The 16,645-nt window shown below is 37.6% G+C and overlaps 1 protein-coding gene across 3 annotated transcripts; it reads left to right on the forward strand.

The window, feature by feature from the left end:
• Positions 1-2,036: 2,036 nt before the first annotated feature.
• LOC115978165 lies at positions 2,037-7,659 on the forward strand. 3 transcript variants are annotated; one of them, XM_031100186.1, is made up of 4 exons: positions 2,037-2,876; positions 3,846-3,900; positions 6,182-6,516; positions 6,903-7,659. In XM_031100186.1, the coding sequence occupies exons 3-4, from the start codon at positions 6,394-6,396 to the stop codon at positions 7,425-7,427; spliced, it is 648 nt and encodes a 215-aa protein (XP_030956046.1). In that variant the 5' UTR covers positions 2,037-2,876; positions 3,846-3,900; positions 6,182-6,393; the 3' UTR covers positions 7,428-7,659. The 3 variants fall into 3 exon arrangements, with proteins under 3 accessions (XP_030956046.1, XP_030956048.1, XP_030956047.1); XM_031100188.1 differs by having other exon boundaries at positions 2,037-2,853; XM_031100187.1 differs by having other exon boundaries at positions 2,037-2,333.
• The last annotated feature ends 8,986 nt before the right edge of the window (positions 7,660-16,645 follow it).

Consider the following 16,645-nt stretch of genomic DNA (forward strand, 5'->3'; position numbering starts at 1 on the left):
AATCATTCATGACAAGTTTGAAGATCTATTTACAACAGTCACATAGATGTCAAGAGTTCTCCCACAATGATATAAGTGCATAGGGAACAAGCTATGCTTGTAGATGCACAGGGCCATTAGTACAAAGGTACAAGGCAAAATATGCTATGAGACAAAACTCAACAAAGTCGATCAAACTTTTTGATTTTCTACTTTTTATGTGTTTTTGGATTTTTGACACAAAAAATAATGATCAAAGCCAGCAATGTAAAAGCATTTAAAGCAAACGCAAACAACCAATAATCAACTCAACAACCAACAGGCACACAACCAAACAAAGTCACATAACATAGGAAGTATTAATGCATGGACATATTGTGAAGCTTATGCATGAGTACCTTTCATCACCCACACGACATGCGCATTTGGGGTGATATCCCTATAGGATTGGGTACAAGAGTTAGGACTTTCAAACCTTCTAGTGAAGCTTTCCAAGCAGTTGGTGAATGCTCCAATCATCTTCATCACGTCCATCATTCCAGGATCACCATTTCGACCTCTTGATGGCTCAACTTCCCAAGTCCTCTTGTCATTTCTTGGTCCTCTTGACCTTTAATCACTTGCATTCCTTAATGCTCTCAGCTTATGACAATTGGGTTAGGTGTGCCCTTGAAGTCCCCAGTGATGACACACATGGTTCGTTCTAGGACCTCTTTGCGATCGTGGAAGAGATTTTGCTCTGGCTTCAGACTTGACCACAGATTGATTACGAGACTTGTTCAACACCCCCTGGTCAGCCACATTCTTCTTCTTCTCAACATTTGCCTTCTCCACAGTAAGGGCAACTACAACCGGTTCTTTGACCTTTACAAATTTCACTTCTTTGGAGATATTCACAGCTAAACTACTTTCTTCAATGCATCCCAATCTGGTTTTGTCGGAGAAGGATTTTTTAGAGGAAATGACATCATCAAGCTTCTTTGTGGATACTTGCTCTACCATGGCATTTGCTTGAACCACCTCAAGCTCAAGGAATTTTACCTTGGTGTAAGCTTCGGTTAGCTCGCCATTTAGTGTCTCTATCTCACACTTGGCCTCCTTATATCTCACTAGGAGACTTCTATAGTCCTCCTCAGCTTTCTTCATCTTTTTCACAGCTGCCTTGGCCACCCTTGCATATTCTCCCGACTTCTCAAGGAGTGAATTGTAGTTCTCTTGAAGACTAGCTGTATCTTCATCTTCTTTAGCATCTGATTCTTCTACAATTCCCAAGGATTCCTCATCACTATACTCCCCAAGCTCTTCTACAAGCAAATTCAAGTCCTCCGAAGACTCAACATGAGCCACAGTCATGAACGTTGAGAAATTTCCTTCTTCATCACAGCTATCCTCCAAATTAGAGGTGGAGGAATCTGAGTCACTGAAAGTGGTGGCATACGCCTTGCCCTTCGATCTCAAGTAATTAGGACATTCCTTTTTGAAATGGCCATGTCCATTACACTCAAAACAAGTGACTCATTGAGTAGATTGGGACTCCTTTCCTTCTCTCCTTTTAAAGTACTTCTTTTCCTTTCCAGAACTCATGACTTTCCCTTTATCACCAAATTTCTCACTGTTCTTGAAATTTAGAAATTTGCGGAAATTCTTTGCAAGGTAGGCAACATCCTTTTCGACTACATCCTTATCCAATGAACCGTCAACTTCTACCCTTTCATTTATCGTCTTAGGAGCAAGTGATTTACTCTTTCTTTGATTTGGTAATTGTTGATGTGGGCTGTGTGGCTTGAATTGCCAAGCCCAAGTCAACGTAAGTTGATAGAATCCCAATTGTAATAGGAATCTCATTAGCCAACTTAACATATGTATTTATACATATGTGATTAGGTGCGGCAAAGTTGATTGAGAAAAATAGGGGGAATTAGGCTGTGTTTGTTTTGACTTCAAACTAATTTCAGAAATGCTTTTCCATAAAATAGGTTGTTTGGTTGGTCCGAAAAATTGGGTCAAACTGAAAATATTTTCAGTGTTGATCGTAAAATAAGTGACCCAAGGTGGAAAGCCATTTTAGTTCTCACTTTCACTTCAAACAATTTCCGTCTGAGCTCTCTCACACGCACTCGAAGCAGCAAGTGCTCTCCAAGCTCCGATCCACACACTAAGCTCCAAGCTCTAATCCATACACCAAGCTCCAAGCTCCAAGCTCTGATCCACACACCGAGCTCCAAGCTCTTTGCTCCGATCCACACACCGAGCTCCAAGCTCCAAGCTCCAATCCACACACCGAGCTCCACCATCTCCCTCACGCCAAACGCTCAAGATCCTCTCCCTCACGCAGCCAATCCTCTCCACGCACGGTGAGTTTCCCTTTTCCATTTCTCAGTCTGATCCACATAGCTCATTTCTCAGTCCGATCCCCAAAATTTCTCAGTTCGATCCACCCTCATTTCTCAGTCCGATCCACCCTCTCATCACTTCATTTCTCAGTCCGATCCACTCTCTCAGTTCATTTCTCAGTCCGATCCACACAACTCCGATCCACACACCAAAAATATAGAGAATGAAAAAGCCGACCCACCCTCAATTTTGGTCATCATGTTTGTAATGTGGCCTGATTCTACTGTACCCACTTGTTGATTTTCTGCTATACATGAGTTGGTTGTCAGAAATTAGCAGTAGGATTAGAGATCTATTGGTTTTTTTAAGGAAAAGATAATGAATTGAAAGAAGGGTTTTTTCTAATGGGAAAGAAAATGTTTGGAGGATTGGAGCTAGTGCATTAGTTGGAGAGAGAGAGAGAGAGAGAGAGCGCTGTCAAAAGGTTCGGAGATAATGGATTACAAAGAAAGCTAAGGAGGAGGAAGCTCTGTAACATAAGTAAAGACATCATTTTGAGTGTGGTGTGTGTTGCTATTGCCCCATCTTTGTGTGTTGTGTTTTCCTTTTTGTCAGTCTTGTGCAAAGTCTTTACCTATAATTTGTTATTACTGTGACATTTTCCTTGTGTTATATCTGGTTGTAGTGTTATATTTTGGTCATTATGTGTGTAATGTGGCTTGATTCAGCTGTACCCAGTTGTTGATTTTCTGTTTATCGTAGTTTAATTGTTAGAAGCTAGCAGTAGGTTGAGAGATCCGTTGGTTGGGAGGTGGATTTTTCTAATGTGAAAGAAAATGGTTGAAAGGGATTTGTTACTCCGGATGATGTGCTTCAATTGTATGTTTGAAGGGATTTTTGTGCTATGATGGTGATTTGGTAATTAACTAACTCCTGTGTGAAATGTTAGTGAAATTTGAACTTGCTGCAGCTTGTTTTGATATAGCTTTTAACTGGGTGAGACTTTGGTCACACCAAATAAGGGTAATATTGTTTGGATTTAGAGTGTATCTTGATATGTTCAAAATGGATTTGAAATTTCTTTGTATGATTTCTACTCTGTAACAATGATTAGCATGTTAAATATTGCTAAAAATAATTTATGTTGTTTTTGTGGTGATGACAGAAAAGAACTTTTAGTCTTACAAAGAACCTTTTTTTCATCTGAAAATCCTGCCAACTAGAGCATTGTCTCTTCAGATTATATAACCTAGATTGTTTATTAAGAAGTGATTGGTGAAATCATATTTGTAGATTTTGCATTTCTAGTGTAAACCTCTTGACTTATAATGGCAGCTGATTTGGGGATTAATAGAGGACATGACCATTTATAGCCATTTTAATATTATCACATTTATTATAGCTAACCATAATACTAAGAGTTTTGGCACATCTGTTTGATGATGTAGAATCCGTGCTACTTTGGAAGTATTTGTGCTTAGTTTTGAAGCTATTGTTTTCCCTTTTTACTAAATGGTTTCTTTTCATTGCAGACTTTCTCAAACACAGTTGAAGAAAAGGCAAAGTGGGTTTTCAACAAACTAAAAGGTTTGGAACTATATTTGAACTAATTTCAGAAATGCATGCATACAAATGCTGCAATATATCAGATTTGTTTTATACTCATATATTTATTTGTTTATTTATTTATTTATATAATTATTTACTTCATATAATTATTTATTTATTTATATAATTATTTATCTATTTATATAATTATTTATTTATTTGTTTACTTTTTTTAATTATCCATTTTTTATTTAAGAAATAAACAAATAAATTATCCATTTTTTTAATTATCCATTTTTTATTTAAATATTGATTTAAGAATTTAATTTTGTTGGTGTTACAATTATACAGAAATAGAATGCAATGAGATTTGTTGGTGTAGATATTGATTGTGATGGTATTATGTTGTAACTTTTGTTGGTGTTACAATTATACAGAAATAGAATGCAATGTGATTTGTTGGTGTAAATATTGATTGTGATGGTATTATATTGTGTACGTTGTTAATGTTACAATTATACAGAAATATATGTGCATAAAAATTTTGGTACTCGTTATCAATGTGGTTTAGATGTTTTTTGTTTGTGGCTGTTTTTATTTACTGTGTAATCAATAGCATGCTTGTTTACATATCTTTTAGACCATAGTGTTTGTGATTTTTTAGATGATGAAAAAAGCCAAAGCCGCAATTCTTGCCTCAGTTGCATCTATCCTCCTTGTGGGGGTTGCATTGTTAAGGAAATTGCGGCGTAGATGTAGACGACTGCCTAGGGCGCCTTATGTTAATCATGCAGCCGAGAGAGAGGAATACATAAATAGTATTCTGCATAGAAGTGAGAGACATTGTGTGAATCAAATTAGGATGAAGCCTATAGCTTTCCACCACTTATGTTACATCCTCACTGAGGGGGAGCACGTATGCCCGACTATTCACATGTCTGTTACGGAGCAAGTGCTCATTTTCTTACACATTATTGGTCATAATATGAGGTTTCGTGTAATGGGTAGTCAGATCTATAGATCAACTGAGACTGTTCATAGATACTTCAAGGTCGTCCTTAGAGGGGTCCTGAAATTATATAGAGCTCTAATAAGACTGCGTAGCGAAGATACACCCCCAGAGATAAGGAATAGCAGAAGGTTCTACCCATATTTTAAGGTAAATATTGCGACTTGTGTATTTTTGTAAATTGTGAAGATTTGTGCAATTTTAAACCATTATTTCTGTCAAAAATTAGGATTGTGTTGGAGCAATAGATGGTACACATGTTCGTGCATCTGTGCCACCTAAAATACAAGGAAGATTTCGTGGTTGCAAAGATGGAACCACACAAAATGTGTTAGCTGCCATTAGTTTTGACTTAAAGTTCACTTATGTATTGGCTAGATGGGAAGACAGTGCACATGATTTACGTGTGTTAAATGATGCATTTGCTAGGCCAGGGGGATTTTCAATTCCCAAAAGTATTATACGATTACTTCACCTTTTAGGTTTATTAGTTTAATAAATATTGTGCATTTTCCTAAGCATAGTAGTGATTTGATTTTATTTTTTAATATATGTAGGTAAATATTATCTTGGTGATGCTGGGTATGGTAATAAAAATGGAATATTGTCACCTTATCGGAGTGTGCAATATCACTTGAAAGAGTTTAGTGATCGTCCTCCTGAGAATGAGCAAGAATTGTTTAACCTCCGACACTTTTCATTGAGAATTGCCATTGGGCGAGGGTTTGGAGTGTTGAAGAAACATTTTCAAGTGTTGGATGCAAAACCATTTTGGTCTTTTGAAACCCAAGTGAAAGTAGTGTTAGCATGTTGTGTGGTTCATAATCACATTATGGGGGTTGAACCAAATGACCATATTATGGAAGATGTAATGAACCAAGTAAAGTCTAGTGACCCCCAACAAGAAACACAATCACGTCAGGAGTCCATTGAAGACAGTGGACTGTGGAATGCCAAGAGAAATGAGATATGCTAAGCTATGTGATTTGATTATACCAGGAATGGAGAGTAGTACTTTATTTAGATTTCTATGATTATAATATATGTTTTTTTTTTTTTTTTTTTTTTTTTGTAAAGACAATGTATTTACCATAGACTTCTGGTGGTGTAATGAAAAAGTATTTTCAGTATTACATTGTTATTTGATGGTATTACATTGTTATTTCCAGTGTTAGCATGTTTCATTCTGTTGTGCACATCTATAAGCGTGGTTGTATGTGTGTTTGATTTGTTGTTCATATTCTGAGCGTAATTACTAAATGCTACTCTCATTTTTAAATGCTACTCTCACTATACAATTTTCATATGTAGTAATGTCAAAGGGCAAAGAGAAGGTGAGCAGCAGCAAGCAGTTCAGGTGGCTACCACCCATGCACTCAACGATGCTTAGGATACTTGCGTAGGAGGCTGCAAAGGGCAACAAGCCCTCTAGCACTTTCAGGGCAGGCTCCTTTGCACTTATAGTGAAGGAGATAACTGCCCAATTTAGGGTTGAGTGCCACCCCTCTTAGGTTGAAAATCGGATGCGGACTCTAAGGACCATGTGGTCCATTATTCAGACTATTAGAAAGAAGAGTGGCTTTGGCTGGGATGATAACCTAAAAATGATAACATGCGACGCGAAGACATACCAAGAAGAAGTCATGGTATGGCTTCCAACTATATTTTCTTAATATAAATGATAAAATATGTTTTTGCCTTTTATAATCTATGAATTGAGAACAAGATAAGGCTGCTCAAGTACCCTTTTTATATGAAATTTATAGTGTCATCCTTTTCAGGATTCCATTACTTTTATAAGGTTTTTCAAATATAACTTTCATATGCGGATCTATTGTAAAATCTGGTCTTAGCATTTGTATATTGTATTTTCTATTGTACTTATCTTCAAAATCATGGGTTATGTCTCCTGTTCTCTAACAGATTTTTTTGTTTATCATTGACCTAAATGGCATCTATATTGAATTGAATATTGAATTTATGAGTGAAGTGATTATTGCATTGTTATTATATGTTCCTTTCTCCCTTACAAATGCATCAAAAGCATGCGGAGTATCTAAACAAAAAAATTGAGATGTATGATGAATTAGCTATTGTTGTGGGGAAGGACACAGTCATGGGTGGCTTTTCTAAGTCCTATGTGGATATTGAGAATGAGACAGACAATGGGGATAGTGCTGAGTTTGTTGCAGACAATATGGAGGAAGGTGTGGTCAAGAAAGGGAAGAATGTAGTCGAGTCATCCACCACTGGGTCGGGAATTTCCAAGTCCCGCAAAAGAGGGCGTGCACCTTCTAATGCTGATGATAGTATGCTGACTGATTTGTCTAATCAGCTGAAGGAAATAGCTGTGGCTTTGAAAGAAATCAACCGGGGACCGGTGGATTACACAGCTCTTTACAATGAGGTCATGGTTATGATGGCGGATGGGTATAGCGAAGACATGCTCGCAACTGCGTTTGACCATCTTTGTGAAAATGAGAAGATAACACGGGAATTTCTAGCCAAGAATGCTAGGTTGAGAAAGCTGTGGTTGGATGGTTTTTTGTTCTCATAACTTTGACTTGTCTGTTTCATGTTGACTGTGATGGTAGCTTTAGGAATTAACTTTTGTTGTAGTACTAGTATTGATCTACCATTGTATTATATATGTAGTCTTTTGTATTATTAGGACAATACAATTGCCCAAATTATGTATTTGTACTGTTTAGATACCATGAGTAGGTATCATTTTTGTACACCATGGAGGTGTAATGCCAATGGTGAACGATTGATGTGGCTATTTTTATATAAATATTATGGGTATATTCAAATGATTATTTTTGATGTTGAAGTGAATGCTTATTTTTGTACTGTTACAGATACGTCTAGGTAATGCAGGTGCTTGAATTTGTAAGGCATTTCATATTTTCCGTAAAATGATCCACAAACCAAACATGGGAATTGATTTTCCGTAAAAAATGAATTCCATTTTTCGTAAAATGTTTGACTGAACCAAACATGGGAATTGATTTTCTGTAAAACGGAAAGCATTTTCCGTAAAATGTTTGAACGAACCAAACACCGGAATTGATTTTACCTAAAAGGAATTCTGAGGCAGCCAAATAGCCTAAATACATTTTCCTTTCTCGAAAATAGCATTTCCGGAAAATATTTATTTTCCGGAAAATATTTTACATGAACCAAACACAGCCTTAGAGTAATTCCAAAAACCATAGCAGAAGCCGCATAAGAAGAAGAATAGTGTTTTCTTGTCTTGTGGGTTAGAGAGAGTTAGGGTGTATTGGGATTTGGGTTTCTTGAGAGTGTTCTAGTGCACTATTGTATCTCCTTAATTTTTGTAGTGAAATTTCTCCGTTGTCTCCGTAGAGGTAGGCAGTTTGCTGAACCACGTAAATTCTTGTGTTTTTTGTGTGTGCTTGTTATTTAATTTCTGCTTATTTATTGTTATTGATTTGAGTCCTGGGGTGCTATCCGCACAACAAGTGGTATCAGAGCCAAGTTAGGATTCAATCATTTGAATACAGTAAAGATGTCAAGCACAAAATATGATGTAGAGAAGTTTGTGGTACGGGAAATTTTTCTCTTTGGCAAAGGCAGATGAAGGATCTCCTAATTCAACAAGGAGTTCACAAGGCCTTGCTTGGGAAGGAGAAAAAACCGGAAACAATGAAGGATGTAGAATGGGTAGAGATGGATGAGAAAGCAGCTAACGCTATTCATCTCAACCTAGGTGATGAGGTCATTCACAATATCCTAGAAGCAAAGACCGCAAAAGAGGTTTAAGAAAAACTAGAAGGTCTCTATATGAGAAAAAATCTGACGAACAAGTTGTACGTGAAGAAGCAACTGTATAGTTTGCATATGAAGTAGGGTTTAGATCTGTTGGAGTATCTCAACACATTTAATATGTTGAACACCCAACTGTCGAGTTTTGGGGTGAATTATGAGGACGAAGATAAAGCGTTACTCTTATTAGCGTCGCTTCCTACTTCTTTTGATCATCTAGTGACTACGTTGATGTACGAGAAAAAGACTATAGTACTCGAGGAGGTGACTAGTGCTCTCTTGTCACATATAAAAATGAAGCAAGATTGCGATGGTTCTCAGGCTGATGGACTTATTGTAAAGTCTGATTCAAGCAATAGGGGTAGAAGCAAGTCAAAAGGACGAAACTCCAACAGGAATAGATCATAATCTAAATCATGTGCAAAGAAAGACGTAGAGTGCTTTTATTGTCATAAGAAAGGGCAATATAAGAATCAATGTAAAGAGTTGAAAGAGCATTTAGAGGAGAAGAAGAATGGAAAGAAGCTCCTAGAATTAGCTAGTGTTGCTGAAGAAATATCAGATGACATTGAAGTTGGTGCAGATTTACTTTCAGTTTCATCAAGTAACAATGTTCTATTGGAATCTTGGGTTTTAGACTCAGCATGCTTATATCATATGACTCCAAAGAAAGATTGGTTTGACACGTATAAGCCTTACAACGGTGGTATGGTCCAAATGGGTAATGATGCTACATGCCCGGTTATTGGAATTGGTACCGTGAAGATCAAGATGTTTGATGGAGTTGTGAGAGTTTTTAGTAATGTTAGACATGTTCCAGATCTTAGAAAGAATTTAATTTCTTTAGGAGTATTGGATGATTTGGGCTATTCACACTCATCAAAGGGTGGAATCATGAAGATTACCAAAGGTGCTTTGATGGTGATGAAGGGATAGAAAGTAAGTACGCTTTACAGATTGATTGGGAACACAATTGTAGGAAGAGTTGCAGTCACCACTCCAGTGGAGTCCAACACTGACGACACAAAATTATGGCATATGCGACTTGGCCATATTGGTGAACGTGGTATGTTAGAGTTGCACAAGAGAAATTTATTGAAAGGGGTGAAGACATGCAAGCTCGACTTTTGCAAGTATTGTGTGTATGGGAAGCAGCATAGAGTCAGTTTCAAGACAGGCTCTCATACAAGTAAGGGTGTTCTTGACTACATTCATTCAGATGTTTGGGGTCCAGTATCAGTTTCTTTTCATAGCGGTGCTTAGTACTTCGTCAGTTTCATTGATGACTACTCTAGAAAGGTATGGATTTATTTTATGAAGTATAAGTCTGATGTGTTTGGCATATTTAAAAAGTGGAAAGCATAGGTTGAGAATCAGACTGGCAGGAAAATAAAATACCTTAGAACAGATAATGGACTAGAGTATAGAGATAAAGAATTCATAATATTTTGTGAATTGGAAGGCATTACTTGTCACTTCACAGTTAAAGGAACTCCACAGTAGAATGGGGTTGCAGAGAGAATGAACAGAACCTTAGCAGAAAGGGCCAGATGCATGAGATTGAATGCAGGGTTGCCTAAGGTGTTTTGGGCAGAGATAGTTAACACAGCAAGCTTCATTATTAATAGATTTCCATCATCAGCCATTGATTTCAAGATTCCAGAAGAGATTTGGTCAGGTAGACCAGTTGATTATTCGAGTCTAAAAATCTTTGGTTGTCCAGCTTATGTGCATGTGCAGAGTGGAGAGCGTTTTAAATTGGATTTGAAGTCAAGAAAATGCATATTTCTTGGTTTTGAAAAAGGTGTTAAAGGCTACAGGCTTTGGGATCCAATCTCAAAGAAAACGGTGACTAGCAGAGATGTCATATTTGATGAAGTCTTTATGTTGAAACAAAATGAAGCAGAGACATGTGATGATAGTCCACAGGAGAAATTAACTGTTGAGGTGGAGTTTGATGAGAATAGTTCACCTAGTGATAAGCGTGATGTTGAGATTGATCCACAGCAGCAACAAGAAGAGTCTTTTTCAATTGCTAAAGGTTGAGAGAAGCGAGTTCAGAAAGCACCACAAAGATACGGCTTTGAAGACATGGTTAGCTTTGCTCTCATAACTAGCAATGGAGATTCATTGTCTTACAGGGATGTAGAAGAGATGGGTCACTACAAAAGAATAAGACTTGGGAATCCTTTAGTATGTTGACAAAGTCAGTTCCAACAGATAAGTTCAAGAGTTACTTGGACTTGGTTAATGTTTGTAGCTTGTAAGCCCTTAAGGGCTAAGGTGGAGGTGATGGAGGAGTTTGCTCGTGTAGCTTAATCAATTCAAGTCAAAGTGGAGATTTGTTGATGTGGGCCGTATGGCTTGAATTGCCAAGCCCAAGTCAACATAAGTTGATAGAATCCCAATTGTAATAGGAATCTCATTAGCCGACTTAACATATGTATCTATATATATGTGATTAGGTGCAGCAAAGTTGATTGAGAAAAATAGAGAGAATTGGAGTAATTCCAAAAACCCTAGCAGCAGCCGCATAAGAAGAAGAATAGTGTTTTCTTGTCTTATGGGTGTGAGAGAGTTAGGGTGTATTAGGATTTGGGTTTCTTGAGAGTGTTCTAGTGCACTATTGTATCTCCCTAATTTTTATAGTGAAATTTCTCCGTCGTCTCCGTAGAGGTAGGCAGTTTGCCGAACCAAGTGAATTCTTGTATTCTTTGTGTGTGCTTGTTATTTAATTTCTGCTTATTTACTGTTATTGATTTGAGTCCTGGGGTGTTATCTGCACAACAGTAATGAAAGCTTATACGTTTGGAGAGAACCAATCAGCTCTTGGACTTTGATTTCATCAAGGTCCTTACTCTTCTCAATTGCAGTCATTTTTGCATAGAAGCTCTCCGGCAATGAATGAAGAATTTTTCATACAACTTTTGAGTCTTCCGTTTTCTCTCCCAAGTTGAACTTGCCGATGACCACTTCATTCAACTTGCTATAGAAAGAGTCAAAATACTCATCCTCACTCATTTTCAGCTCCTCGAACCGAGTGGTCATCATTTGCAACTTGGTATCCTTCACTTTCTTTGTTCCCTCATACGTGGTCTCCAATATCTACCACGCCTCCTTGGCAATGGTAATGTGAGATATCCTGTGGAACTCATCTGGAGATACACCACAAAAGATAGCATTAAGTGCTTTACTATTAGCATTTGACGCCGCAAGGGCTGCCTTATCCCACGTGGATTTGGCTGCCTCCGCCCTAGTCCATCCAATATCAACAGCATCCCAAAGAGATTCATCTATAGAACACAAAAATGCTCTCATCCGTACCTCCCTAAAGGCATAATTGCTACCATCAAAATATGGTGGAGCATTAAGGGATTGAGACTAGTCCATCTTAATATGGGGTCAAGGATCACACTAAGGTAATGAAACCAATATAAGTGAACCCGCTTTGATACCAATTGAATGTTCAAATAGCGTATAAAGCACTATGAACGTTTAGACCCTCAATAAACAAAATACCAATTCAAGTTTAATATCAAACAATTAATGTACCAAATATGAACATAATATATAACAGAATTGATAAACAATATTAGACCAAATAAAATCACATTCACAGCAGAAATTAAATGATAAAGATTAAGGGAAGAGAGATGCAAACACAAGGACAACACACGATGTGTTATCGAAGAAGAAACCGAAGCCCTCGGTGTAAAACCTCTCGGTCGCCCTCCAAGCGGTGAATAATCCACTAAAGAATGTAGTTGGGATACATGAACAGCAGAAGACCCTCCAAGTCTAATCTGCCCAGTGTACCTAAGTCTTCTAAGCTCCTACTCCAATGAGGTTATGCTTGTTGAGGGCCAAAATTTCACAAGAAAGCCCATTCCATGAAAAGTAAGGAAAGACCATGGGCCTTAACAAAAGAAGGCCCAATTCATGAAGTTAAGAAGGATCATGAAGGCCCAAAGTCCCAAAAAGAAGGAAAAAGAAAGAAATAATAAAGAAAAAAGAAAAGGATCTCGGTCAGAGGACATGCAGCAAGGATCTCGGGTAAGAGTAGAGGACATATAGTAAGAAGAATCAACATCAAGGCCCTATGTATGTTCAGATTTCTAGCAAAAAGGCCATTAAAAATCCAGAAAAATACAGTGAAAGAACTAAGCTAGGATACCCAGAGGCTGCCAGAGGCTCGAGATCCTCGAGACGTGCAGCATAGCTAAACTGGGATTGAGACAGCTCAAGAGGGGTACCATGAAATACAAGAAACGAAGAACATATATGTCTTTCTCAAGCACCCAGTGGTGCAACAAAGAACCAGAGAGGTTGGAGAGTGACAATTCATGAACAAAAGGCTGGTACCTCAGAGAACCCAAAATGAAGAACTATAAGAGGAAGTGGCTGAGAAAACCTTCAACCCATCAAAAATGGATTCCGCTCACCTAGGAAAAATGATAGCAAGGAAAGACAACCAAAAGTTGAGTCTAAAAAGTAAGAAGCCTTGAAAGAAGAGAGATTGAAAGTTAGTTGCCCAAGGATGCCCCGGAATAGAAAGTCAGCAAATGACTTTTAGAGAAACAGCACTAAAATATGAAAACTATCAAAAACAGGGAAAGAACCAACCATTAAAGTGGCTGACATAACAGTGGCTTTGGTACCTAGGGAGCCAAGGGGGGAGAATCAGTGGTATCCAAACCCTAAAATGACACTATAAAAGGGGAAGGTAGCCAACATTGAAAGGGGATTCAGCAATAAGGAATCAGAACAAGAATCGTTGAGAAAACTCTGTCAAAAACTCAAAGAAAGTAGAAAACAGCACCCGGTATCCCAAAAACAATCATTATAGAACATACTTGGATTCAAAGGGATTCAAACTTTGCAAATCTTAGAGGCTTAGATAGCCATCTAAGTCTGTAATTTTTGAACTTATTTGGACCTTGTAACACGTCTTAGTGAGCACATTGTAATCTACAATTAAGAAAAATAATGAAATATCTCATATTAATTTGAGGATCTCTAACAATTATTTCGCGTATTTCTTTATTACATTGTCTTCCTTTACTGTTTCTTGCTGCTCAATACATATATTCTTACTTGTTAGTTTTTCCTTTTACTCAGCCAAAAGCTTAGTCTTTTTACCAAGGTCCTCACTTCAACTTGGGCCTTGGACACACTTAGCCTCCAAAGAAACATATGCCAAAACATGCACATATCAAATTATCACTCTCTCCCACAAAAATCCTTCTCACCTAACTATCTTGGTAGGCAATGCCTAAGTAAAGACACTTGGACTTGAGTTCCAAATCCCACAAGTCTTGTGCAAAGGCACTAAGTCTGTGAGAATTAGGGCTAGGATCCTCGTGGCTAAATCATTCTCATGAAATTCATTTACATATATGTATATATATTAAAATGTATATCCTAATCTAAGAAACTAACAATTATTTGAAGATATGTGTATTGTATAGTGTGTTTTTTATGCAGGACCTATAGAGGTGAAGGGAAAGAACAAAATTGTATTACATAATAAGCATGAGGAAAGATCATACAGCTTAGAGAATCAGCATTCTAGGTTCTTACAGGCCTAGTACGTCCCGGAATCTCATGACAATACGCTCCGGATCCCACGATAGTACGCCCAGGGTACCAAGTGAAGGAACTCTTTTAAATGTTTATATAATAAAAGATAAGCCTTAAATATTCTATTTCAATTTCTTTCTCATTGTGAATATTATGAATACTTATTTTACTTATTTTTTAAGAGTAAAGGGTCATTTTATGACACTAAAACACTTATAATGATATTTTTATTACTTAGGAAGAATCGCATTTTCGTCTTGAGGAGCTTTATGTGACTTGCGCATAACTTGGTTTGTAATCAACCCCATTTAGCTGTGGTGAACCAAGCCTAGTCCACCAAAACAACAAGTAAAGGGCCCAAGATCCTTGTTTCTACAGGGGCCTGTGTGCTAAGAAAAAAGCACCCTCATAGTGCTGAACCTATTTCTTCTTTAGCTAATTGGATTCCGCTACTGACCATAACATCAACCAATATGAAATTGATCCCTTCCTAACTGCTTCCCAAATACCAAATGGCCTTCTCATAGATGTGGGTATGGTGAGAAAAGGTTTTGGTAATGTACCTTTCAAGGATGTAACAATAGAGAGGGTGAAAGTAGAGGAATTTGAAGAGTCTCTATGTGAAGATTGGGGATGAGTCAATCTTGTTTTTCTCTAGAGTTTCTCTCTCAATATTCTCTCTAGAAGCTCTCTACATTTCGTGGGTATAAGGAGTATATATACTAAGGTGAGAGTGGAATGCGAAGAGTCAGTTTTTCAAAACAGAGCTGGCTGACAGCTTGGCCTCGCGACCTGACTGAGTCGCAAGTTCCAGCCACGAGGTAACTGAATGGCCAGACTGGACTTTTTGTCCTGTAGTGCTACAGCTGGCATGACGGTTTAGCTTCTCTGCAAGCTTGGCATGTGTGCAACTTCTGGCGGCTTGCAAGCCACGAGCTACCTGTGAGATCTAGTCGCGAGTCCCTGCTTCTTTGCACAATCTTGAGCATTTCTTCACACTCTCTCACACACTACCCTTACATGATTCTCATCTAAATACAGGGTTACTAATTGCTAAAATACAAGCAAATTTGGCACGGAATAAAGCCAACAAGATGGTTGATAAAATTCAACCTTACAAGTGGCCTAAAAATTAATATTTTGTAATTAAAATTTCTATATTTTACAATGCTTTTATTTAAATAAATAAAAACATATGTTTGTGCATTCAAATGAAAAAAATTACTTATTTTTATGTTTATGTTTATTTGTTGATTATTGAAAAAAAAAAGTATAAGGAACTCGAGCTTAACAAACTCGAGTTCCATATTACAAGGAACTTGAGCTTGGTAAGCTCAGGTACTATAGAGGAAAACAAAAAGAGAATTACATTCAAGTTTTGTATTTACAAAGAACTCGAGTTTGGTAAGCTCGAGTATTGTGTTGCATAGAACTCGAGTTTACCAAGCTTGAGTTCCATGGGACATTTTTTAAATAAAAAAATCCATGTTAGCACAAGGTTTTTTTATGAAACTCGAGTGTTTAGAACTTGATTTACACAACAAACTCGAGTTTCAAAAAAGTGTTATATTGCTACTTATTTTGTAAACAGTGGTATGTTGCTAATAATTTCTGCAAAAAGTGGTAAATGGCCAATTTGGCCCATGGTTTAATGTAAAACAGGGTTTTTTTTTTCAAAATAACCAAATCCCCCAAACAATTCCATTAGTTAGTAAGGTTTTGAAACTATTTAACAATCTAACAAATTGGGTGCAGAGAACTTGATTTTGATGTACTAAATCAAGTGTGAAGAGGTCGAGTTCCATGGAACTCAAGTTTCCGCGACTCGATTTCCTTGTTAGGCTACGACCTTCACCAAACCAAAGATGAAGTTCCATGGAGATGGTGACCTAGACAAGAAAAACATCCATTGAGATGGAGACCTAGACAAGAAAAACATAGAGATGGAGGAAACCAAACACATGAGGAATCCAACCCAATGAAGCATCATCAAATCCAACCTAGACAAGAAAACAAAGAATTAGAGGAAAAACATAGAGATGGGGGAAACCAAACGCATGAGGAAGAAGGAACCTTGCCGCCGATTCTTGGAACCAAACGGTGTCCCTTTGGATTCGCCTGGGTTTGTTGTCTTTGCTGAAGATCAGAGGGCGTGGGTTTGCTACTGTGGGGAGATATGAGTTCAGAGCTGGGTTTGTGAGATTTAGGTTCAAAGTTGGGTATGTGTGGGATCTGGGTTTCTGCCTCTGGAACTCAAGTGTGTCACTCTCGAGTATGAAACTCGAGTGTGAAACACTTGATTTCCATTAAAACTCAACTCCTCCCCACTCGATTTCAAAGATCAAAGTCGAGTCTAAAAGACTCAATTTGTTAGATTGCTAAATAGTTTCAAAACTTTGCTAAATA

This window comes from Quercus lobata, chromosome 2 (genome assembly GCF_001633185.2).
Source record: "Quercus lobata isolate SW786 chromosome 2, ValleyOak3.0 Primary Assembly, whole genome shotgun sequence".
Classification (NCBI taxonomy): Eukaryota; Viridiplantae; Streptophyta; class Magnoliopsida; order Fagales; family Fagaceae; genus Quercus; species Quercus lobata.

What these genes read in the sequence shown, in the direction of transcription:
- LOC115978165 (XM_031100186.1), top strand. Translation starts at nt 6,394, where the DNA reads ATGCGGACTCTAAGGACCATGTGGTCCATTATTCAGACTATTAGAAAG. An exon ending in CATACCAAGAAGAAGTCATG is followed by an intron (nt 6,517 to 6,902) that starts GTATGGCTTCCA and finishes TCTCCCTTACAA; the next exon opens with ATGCATCAAAAGCATGCGGA.